Genomic DNA, 10,380 nt, shown 5'->3' on the forward strand with positions numbered 1-10,380 from the left:
AAACTAAGTTTTAAACTTTATTTCCACCTAGATACATGTACTCCCTCTCCCTCTTTAAGGGACTGCATATAGGTAAATGTATGAATATTTTCTCTGTATCTAATTTACACCTACATCCATCACGTGGGCCTCACTACTGCAGCCAAAATAGCACAGTATCTCATACAGCCTCCACCCTTTCAGCTTCCAAGCTTTGTAAACAAGGCATGTTCTTTATTACTAGGCAGACAAGAGTGCAAGAAAATAAAAGTAAAGAGATTCACATCTCTAGCCATAAGAAAAACAGCTTTGCTTTTCACAGTATGGAAACAGCAGCAAGTTAATCTCACTACTGTCACTAAGCACATAGAACTGCTGGAGGCAGAGCAGTATTAACAATTTATAGCACTAACCTTTTTTATATAAAAATGACAACCAAGGGGCTGATATTTGGATTTTATTTTCAACATCCAGAAGACTGTAATTTACAGGACAAATTTACAAGTGCCTGCCTTCTTTAACAACTCAGATGTTTCTCATGCAAGCAAGCCTAAAGCTCACCTAAGAAGTTGGGATAAAGATGATCTATGTTGTCCACAACATAGTTGCATTTGGGACATCTGTTATTGTCCTCTAGGCTCTGGTGAATACATTTATAGCTGTTCAAAAACAAAAAACAAGAAACAAAACAAGTGAGCCCACATGAAGGAACAAAACATGAGCACAAGGTAAATAATATCAGCCTTAGACAAGGTGCATTGTTTGTGTTGCCAGCTAACAGCTGTGCTGCCAAGAACCTACAGTGGAGTCAAAATGTTCCAGTGTTTGAACTCAGAGTGTGCTACAGTAGAAAGCAAAAGTTTCTGGCAAGGATTACAAAATTTAGTCAAGTACTTCACTCTTATTTCCCTAGGGATTACTGCAACGTGGATTTCCCAGCCACAATGCCATCTCAAATTCAGGCTCCCAACCACTTCCACAGGCAGAGGTAGCAAACAGATTGAATTACTCAAAAGCAACTCTTCTAGATTAGCTGAATACTTAGCAATCAACATTAAAAGCATTTTAGGTAATTGAGCAGAGGAAACACCTTCACCAACTTCTCATATTTCCCCCCACAGCTGCTTTTCTCACTATCAGTGGCTTCAGAGGTGCTCTCTCTTGAATTGAGGGACAGAGGAATGAGACAATGCACTTTAGCATCAGGTTTAAGCATCTCACTAAGAGCCTGCTTGATGTCAGCTCCTGATAGAGACACCAGATGGTAACATTGCTCCACTCCTTCTAAATAAAGGTATTCCAGTGTTTCTTATCTTGGACCTCAAAAAAGTTACAGGTCACAGGGATAAAGTGTTACCACGAAAGGCACAAAATCAGCTGCTATCATACCTGTTGCAAATCACAACTCTTCTGAAAGTTACCTGAATCTGCTGCTTGAGAAAGTATTTTATACTATTATAATATTAGTTCTGACAAAGTTCATTTCTAATAGCAGACACCATAGGAGAATAACATAGACAGGACACGACAGGACAGCATGGTTCAACATCTATACCAATCCCTAGAGGAGAGAAGTAGCAAGTGGTTCCAGAAATGCCCCTAGAGGGTTCTTGCACTTCTCCGTGAAACCTTTGCTCCTCAAGACAGCCAGAGATAACATACTGAAAAGTAAGTGGGGCCAGGCCAATTCAATACAACAGGAAAGCCTGAAACATATCCTCGCTGACAAGGTTTAAAATAATTGCAATATACAATGTACAAGCCACTTCAAACTGTGCACAGTCTTGCACAAGGGCAAGGAGGAGCTGCCAGCATTGCTCTCAACACCTCTATGGAGGTGATGCCAATAGAGGTAAATTAACAAACTGTTCTGACTCTGGATAGTGGGTGTTACCAACAGTTCATGAGCATTCTGTTTCTTTACAAAGGAAATATGGTGGCACAGCACTATTTGTTAAAGACACTTGGATTTTTTTTCTTTTTAATCTAACAGGTAAACATCTTTTTAAAAATTATTTTGACCTCCTTCTTCAGTTTAGGGACAGAAGACAGAAAAGCAACAAACTCAGAATGAAAGGGTATCACAGCAACACCTGTCTGCACATGCTGTAAGAGATGGACATTTTATGCACTACAAGAAACCAAACATTACCAGAAGCTGTGTCCACATTTCGTCATGTAGGCTTCTTCAATCATATCAAAACAGATGGGGCTGAAAACAAAGCAAAACAAAAATCAGAAAGATGTCTTTTTTATGTTAAAATATGAAGAAAAGTATTATTAACTCAAAGCAACCACCTAATTATGCTTAGGTAACAATCTCCTGTATGTAAAATGAAAGGACATACTAGTGTAACAGCAACCAAGCAGTATAAAGATCAAAAGGGCAATCCACAGTTCTTTGAACTCTGAATGATACTGTAGTTTGCTACAATTAGAAACCAGTAAGTGTTCACCCTTAAGCTTTTAACACCTGCAGACAACCCAAACAAAGCCAGAGAGTCTTCAACAAGCAAGGCTGCCGAAGAACCTTCCAACGATCTGTACTGGGGTTCAAACAAAATGTAAAAAATCCTGAATAGACATGAATAGACAAATGTATTTATTTGAATAGAATAAATGTTTTTTTTACATGAATAGACAAATGTATTTATAAATTATATCAAAACTGGTGTCTTTTTTTCAGACAATAGCTATCTATAATTTTTAAAAGTGGCACAAAGAGGCAGAGCAGATCAGCAATAGCAATGATGTCATGAGAACAAGGACTAATAAATGGGTGGAGAAGGTGTAAACGAGGGGGTGTGCCTGCAGAGCACTGCCAGGGTTGAAGCTGCAGGAGGAGCAGGATGAAGCCAACAGGCAGCAGGTGATACAAAGCCAAAGATGGGAAAGGTGGACTAACTAGTTAGTGACCAAAGCACAGCCAGCTCTCTGTGAGGGATCACCAAGAACCAAGGGGAGCTGAAGAGAAGGATGTGCAAGCAAGCAGCGCTCCACAGGAACCTGAGCACAACAAGAGACAGGAATCCAGTGATATGGGCAGTGGAAGAAATCTGGCTCCTCTGTCTGTGACATGTTTGAAAGGAAAATGAAACACAAATGAAAGAAGAAGAAAGCTACATCCATCGTACTTCCAGTGACTCCTGTGGCTGCTCTCCCTGATAACTGGTGGGATGTGCTGTCACACACATACTCATCTCCAGGCCTTGGCCACCTATCCAGCAAGATGCCATGGGCAGCAACATCACAGTTCTGCACATAACACTTTGATCAGCTGGGTCACGAGCTTCAGCTCGTATTCAATGCCTTACAGAGATCCAAACGCTCTCCTCTCACTCCCTCAAGTCCACACCAATCTCAGTTCGAGAGGCTTTCACCAGCACTTGTTTTCTTCAGAAACAGCCTCCTCCCACCTTCTGCCAACAAGACAGTTCTCACCGAAGGAGCTGTTAATAAACTGTTAACAACTTCTGCAAAGCAGGAATCTTTTTTGCATCCAAAACTGAAAAAAGCAATGCTTGTCTGAGCAGGAGAGGGAAGCATCTCCACAGAAGGCATTCCCCATTCTGTAATCTATTTTAGAGTATACTAACGTATACTCTATATACATATAGCTGTTACCCCATTAGAAAACAAAAAACAGGAGAGAGGAAACACTGCTTAAATACTTTTAAAGCACATAGAGATGAAGCTGTGGCCCCGGCTAATGCAAGCCCCTGCTCTGAATCACCATACTGGAAAACACAGCTGTCATGAAAGGTTTGTCCAGCCTAACATACAAGCCAGGTTGTCTGAAATATTCCACCAAATTGCCTACATAAACACAACGTAAGGGCAAACTAATCAAACCACAATGCTACTCTCTGAACCAACTGAGCAATCTCAAAACAGGCCTCAAAAATAATTAAGACATGCCTGTCCCTCTTCCACCCTGAAAGACCTTCTACACTTGCCTTGAGTAGCACCAACTTCAGGAGTCCAAGTCACTTTTTTCAAGTTATTTAGTTTCAAGGCACTGTTTAGTCAGAATAAATCACAAGCAAACTCAGCTAGCACAGGCTGATTATTAGCAGGAGAATAAGGCATCTCTGAATTCTGTTAACTGGACTTTAAAAGAGGAAGTCAAAGACTTAGGGTTACATGAGTATCTAAGGGTAGTTTCTCTCCACTGGCACTGGTGATGAGCAGTTTAACTTCTTCACCTCCTTCTATTCACACAGTATAACTGAGATATATGCTCTGTCATGCTAGAATGTGCTATTCCCCACAGGGCCAAAGGTGATGCTCCTAATGCCCTGCAGCAGTCAACAAGGCTGTAATGCTCCCCTGTCTGCAGGAGAACATCACAAATTAGAGCTAAAATAGGAAGATTACCTCCTAACATGCCAGTCACACGAGATCACTGTTCCCAAACTACTCCTTCATACCGGTTTGACTGGAGAAGTGACAGAGCCAAAAGAGTTGAGAAAAAGCAATCAGAGCCAACAAATAGAGCTATTGGGTACCAGGGACATCATTAAAGGTACTGAAGTTTCCATCAAGAACTGTTTCCCCTGAAATGCTCCCTGATTTACAAGTGGATACAAGATTGATATATTTTAATACATACTGAAGCCAAGCTGCCTGCAACACGTGAAAGTTGCTACGCAACAGCTGTTTGAAGCTAATCTCACACAAAGGGAAAGTTAAGAAAGAAGTGGAGGGATGGGGACTTGCGACATACTACAGTTTGTAGTGTACACTGCAACAGGGAAGCAGAAGTATGGTGAAATCAAGGCTTCTGTGCATGAGGTAGCTTATTCTCTACTTGTCCTAAGCAGAAGAGCCAGGTTAAAAGGATGCAAACAACTTCAGCAAGTCAAAAATGTCACTGATCTCTGGGAAAAAAGGCATCACTATCTAATAAACACTATTTTTTTATCCAGCACTGCAAAGGTTTACCATTCTTTCTCTGCAGGGCAGACCTCAAACATTTTAAACATCTACTTTAATCAAGTTCATGGCTCTAAGTTTTACCAGTTGTTTTCCAGGCACCTCTCAAGAGTGCTAATGTCACCCTACTGCTACATAAACATCTGTCTGAAGTGGCCACTATGATATTTAAACACACTTCAACAGCAAACAAGATTTATTATAGTGCCTGCCTCCTATTCAGCTCCTCTCTGGACTAATCAGAGAGCAGGACTCGCTGCAGGCTCTGTCCTTCCCATGGAAGGAGGCCAGGTTAAAGATCACTGCTGTTACTAACTCCTCGCTATGAAGCTCTAATATAACAACAGGCAGTAAGACTCCTTGTACACAGTTGCTGTGGCTTTAGTTTGTGACTTCAGGGCAAATTTGCAATATTCCTCACTAAAATTGCTTTCCAGACCACAAAAATGGGAACAACTACACTCAGCCCATGCCTGGATTAACAGGTAGCCAGCTGAGGAAAGAACTGGTTTTAAAAACCCATGAACCTGCAAGTCCAGGTGGCACACAGCCCTTCCCACAGCTGAGCTGTGGTATTGGGTGCTGATCTCCAGATCAGCGTTCAACACCCTCTCTTCCATACATGAGTTGTGCCAGAGCTCAGAAACAAGGGCTGGTATGAAGCAGCCACTGAAGAGACAGGGAAGTGCCACTCCATCCAGGGAGCCAAGCAGACAGCAACTGATTTTAAAGAGGTTTAGTCAACCACTAATTGGGAGGGGTAAATACAAGGCCTGGGAAAACTAAGCCATTACATTGCTGGGAAACAGAAAATCGTCTGATTAGAGAAGTCCCTTTCAGACACTCTCCAGGCAAGTGGAAAGACACCTGGCTACAGAAGCAGAACAAAAATACCTTTATACTCTGCAGCCTGCACTAAGAGAAACAAAGTTCTCCCTTTTATAATGAAGTTGTCCACTAAGTCAGACCTATCTGGACTTACACATTTCCAGGCAGAAGGTGACATACACCATAAACAGGAGACACTTGCAAACTCCTGAGCATACATTTGCTAAACATTTCACAACCAAAAGCAGCAACACAAGACAATGTTTACCCTAGAGCCTCTGCCTCACTTGAGTCAGTGCTTTCAGAAGACAGGCAGGGAGGTCTCACATATTAACATCACTGAGGAAATTTGCACTTGCACCTTGATGTTCCAAACTCACCCAAACTTCCTTACTCTTTCCCACCTTCCACCTGCTACAGGCATAATCTACCACTGAGTTTACAGCTGTGGCTAACAGCAACTCACAGCTCATGTTCAGAAAAATTATCAAGTGCTCTCTGCAGCTGGCAGCATCTTGAATTATCCTTACAGAGGCAAAAAGGGCATGGGGGAAACTTCTGTTTCTCACATTGAGATATGTAAAGCTTGTTTAAATCAATTATTTAAACTAACACACACCTGCCTCCTTGGACATTTCTCAAAACTCCAAAGCTGCCCAGTTTGGTTTATTTCTGCATAACTGTATTGCTAACTCAAATTTAAAAACAGATGGATACTGTTATTTGAAGCTAGAACAATAATAAGTAAGAACAAGCCCTTTAGCCCACAGAAATATAGAGCAGTGAAAAACCCAAGTTAACTATAATCATTGTCTACTCTTAAAGCTTCTGACCTGCACATCATTATGCCCAATGTGGCTCTTATAAATACTAAGAAAAGACATTTTGCCCTGAGTACTACTGGGCTGACTTCTTTCCTCTCACTTGTTCAGTCAGTAGTGCTTCTCAATGAGGAGAAAACAGCTAATTACAGGTTCTCCTTGAAGCATGCACAGTACTTACCTGCAGAAAAAAGCAAGAACCTCAGCTTTCTAAACCATCTAAAAATATGTCAAGTCTACAAATTGGTTATGGGTGTAATTTCCTTTCCAAACCCCTCATTTCTGCAACAGACAACAAAATAGGAAATAAGACCTTACTGGAAAGGGCTGGCAGAACTGTAGAGACAGAGTGTAAGAGTAGAGGGAACAGAGGAGGAGGGCACTGGTAACTGTGTTCATACCCCATCACCAGAAAAGCTGTGAGCAACCAAGCTCACACCAAGAGCTCTCAAATCCACCTAACACGGCCTAGAATCAGAACAGAGCATCAGCTGATGACAGCAGTGCTCTCATCCCCATTCAGCTACTGAGCAAACTACCAACTACAGTAACAAGCAATAATTTTTGACTATTACTTATTCCTAACAAGAATTACTCACTGGTTTTTCTGCCACTAACTTCTTAGCAGCTTCAGGTTTTCACTTCAGTAGCAAAGTTATCTCCTACCAACTCTGGTAAACACTTTACAAGCTGTAAAGTTAAGCTACAGGGTTTTGAGACAATATCTGGCCTCTGGGAGATGCCTCACATCCAATCCTCACCTGTAAGTCAGAGCTTACTTTAGAGCTGTCAAAATCATCTTGGAAGCTGTGGCCCACTTATAATCATCTTTTTTTTTAGTATTTCCTTTCCATACATGACTTTCTTACAACTTGATCTTTTTCCCACTACCTCTTCCCTGTTTGCCTTTCTCAGATGCAAACACCTAACCCGTACTTCCTCTTCTCACATTTTAGCACATCCAGCCAGCTACAAAAATCAAACCTACTTCTTGTGTTGGGAGGCTTGAAACCCACCAGCAACAGGTTCTCTTCAAATCTGCAAATTACCAACACTTCTCAAACCATGGGCCTTAGTTTGCCAATTATGCTGAAAGGAGATTTCCAGCTATGAGCTACAGCTGAAAAATGTTTAGACCACAACAGAAGAAATTCCCTTCTAATCTGGTTTTAGGGGCCTGCCTGATACAAAACTTACTGCTGTTTCAAACCACACAACCTTTCCCAGCAACACAGGCAAACCAAGCCAGCTTTGCTGGAGCTATCAACCATCCTGAGGCTTCTTGGAGTGCCTTCCAGAGGGGCACTTAATCCTTTGCTGAATCCTCTTCCCAAGACGAGAGGGCTCCAGACCACTCGAGGTCACACTGTCCAGGAAAGCAAGGCAGTTGCTGCGCTGTCAAAACGCTGTGAGGAAACATCTCGTGCTGCAGGGCCTTTCCAACAACTTGGGTGCACTCAAGGAGGAACCTGCCAGGAATAACCTGATTTTGCTTAAAAATAGAGAGGGTGGAGGCAATGCTGCTACGCAGGGCCAAAACCAGACAAAACCAGAGAATCAGTTAGGTTGGAAAAGACCTCTGAGACCATCAAGTCCGACCTATGACCCCACACCACCATGTCAAGCAAACCAGAGCAGAGTCCTGAATGCCACGTCCAGTTGTTCCCTGAACAGCACCGGGGATGGTGACTCCACCACCTCCCTGGGCAGCCCGTTTCAATATATAATCAACCCTTCTGGGAAGAAATTCTTCCTAATATCCAACCTAAACCTCCCCTGGCGCAGCTTAAGGCTGTGTCCACTCGTCCTGTTACTAGCTATCAGAGAGGAGAGTCTGATCCCCACCTGGCTGCAACATCCTGTCTCTAAGTTCTAAAAAGTGACCACAAGCCCTCCCTGAGCTGCTTCTCCTCCCAGGGCCACCCATCTCCCCTCTCAGCTGGTCCCGGTGCTCCAGCCCCTTCCCCAGCTCCGCTGCCCTTCTCTGGACCCGCTCCAACAGCCCCATGTCCTTCCTGGATCGAGAGGGCCAGAACTGGACACAGGGCTGGAGGTGTGGCCTCGCCAGAGGCCAGCACAGAGGGACAATCTCTTCCCTAGCCCTGCTGGCCATAGTGTTTCTGACAGAGAGAGGCACAAAAGAGGGAAAACCCCAAAGCCACAATCCCCGGAGGGCAGCAGCCGTTCCAGCGCCAGGAGGGGCTGCCGCCTGCTCCCTCCTCCCTCCGCTATTCCACACTCCCCGGGCTTCCCGACGGCATGGCGGCGCCCCGGCTTCCCCCCAGCGACATATCGCGACGTATCGCGCTCACCACACGAAGTCGTTGCTCTTGTCCTCGTAGGAGTTAATGAGCCCGTTGCAGAGCGGGGTGAGCAGCGGCCTCTTCCTGCCGCCGCCCCCCGGCGCCGCGGAGGAGCCGCCGGGCCGCGCCGCCCCCGCCGCCAGCCGGGCCAGCCCCGCGCCCGACCCCGACACGGCGGCCGCCACCAGCACGGGCCGCGCCGCCGCGCCGCCCGAGGAGGACGAGCCGGGGGCCATGGCCGCCGCGGAGGAGGAGGAGGAGGATGATGAGGAGGAGGAGGAAGAGGAGGCCGGTGTGGCGGCGGGCGGCACGGCGGGGTGCGGCGGGCGGCTGCCCGACATGCCGAGGCCGGGCCGGGCCGGGCGGAGCGGCCTCAGCGCATCCCCGTGCGCGCGGGGAAAAATAAAGTTGCTTCAAAGAAAAAAAAAAAAAAAGAAGGGGGGGTGAGGGGGAAAAAAAATGAAAAATTAGAAAATCCCACAATTATTAAAAAAAAAAAAAAAAAACCCCAAACCAAAACGGCGGCCCCGGCGCGGCGCTTGTTCAAGCTTTATTGACAGGCGGACAGCGCGGCCGCGCGTGCGCGGGGCGGGGCCGCGGCCCGGAGGGGCGGGGCGGGGCGGGGCCGGGCGCGCTCCCCTCACGGGGCGGCGGGAGCCGGGGCTGCCGGGGCTGCGGGTCTTGTCTTGCAGCCGCTGCCTCGGAGCGTGGGCCAGGAGCTTCCAGCTGCGCCTGCTACCGCTCCCCCTGGTACCACATCTAGTGGTGCACTACCCCGAGGCACAAGTCTGTTGAGGAGCGGTTGAGGGAGCTGGGGGGGGCTCAGCCTGGAGGAAAGGAGGCTCAGTGGAACCTTCTCGGTCCCTGCGACCGCCTGACAAGAGGCTGTGGCCAGGTGAGGGTGGGAATCTTCTCCTAGGCAAGAAGAGATAGATTGGACATAGTCTCAAGCTGCGCCAGGGGAGGTTCAGGCTGGACATAGGGAGGAATTTTTTCACACTAAAGGGTGATTATGTATTGGAATGGGCTACCCAGGGAGATGGTGGAGTCGCTGTCCTTGGAGGTGTTTAAGGAAAAGCTGTACGTGGTCTGGTTGACAAGGTGGTGTTGGGTCATAGGTTGAGCTCGGTGACCTCATGGGTCTTTTCCAACCTGATTGAGTCTGTGATTGAGTGATGTCCCTCAGAACACTGAGGAGAAGGCAGCCAGGCCTCAGGGAAATGTGCCAGGCTGTCACTCAGAGATGTTCCCTGAGCCCCTGGCACCACAGGGAGATCCTGTGAAGGGCAGGGCTGATCTGTCTCTCACAGGATGTTCTTCACCTTAGATACATACCCCAAAAGGCAGCTGTAAGCATGCTGAGCTTTATCCCGTGCCTTGCAGCCCCATACAAAGAAGTGGATCCATGGACCAAGGCCAATTGTGGGAGGTTCAACAAGTGCCCAGTCTGCACCTGGGTCACAAGAATCCCAGGCAGTGCAACAGACTGCAGGAGAAGTGGGCTAGTGGAGGAG

At 46.1% G+C, this 10,380-nt stretch overlaps 1 protein-coding gene across 3 annotated transcripts in view; it reads right to left on the minus strand.

Annotated features, from left to right (window-relative positions):
• The window catches only part of COP1 (COP1 E3 ubiquitin ligase), a 123,034-nt gene extending 113,637 nt beyond the window's left edge, over positions 1-9,397 (minus strand). Inside the window, exons 1-4 of one of the 3 annotated variants that reach the window (XM_038143848.1) lie at positions 9,381-9,397; positions 8,876-9,277; positions 2,132-2,191; positions 541-638 (exon numbers count right to left, since the gene is read on the minus strand). In XM_038143848.1, coding sequence (XP_037999776.1) covers positions 541-638; positions 2,132-2,191; positions 8,876-9,207 — 490 coding nt within the window. In that variant the 5' untranslated portion in view covers positions 9,208-9,277; positions 9,381-9,397. Of the gene's footprint in view, positions 1-540; positions 639-2,131; positions 2,192-8,875; positions 9,357-9,380 lie in introns of those variants that run through there. The other 2 variants (XM_038143849.1, XM_038143850.1) reach the window with 2 other exon arrangements.
• Positions 9,398-10,380: the final 983 nt, after the last annotated feature.

Source organism: Motacilla alba, chromosome 8 (genome assembly GCF_015832195.1).
Source record: "Motacilla alba alba isolate MOTALB_02 chromosome 8, Motacilla_alba_V1.0_pri, whole genome shotgun sequence".
Classification (NCBI taxonomy): Eukaryota; Metazoa; Chordata; class Aves; order Passeriformes; family Motacillidae; genus Motacilla; species Motacilla alba.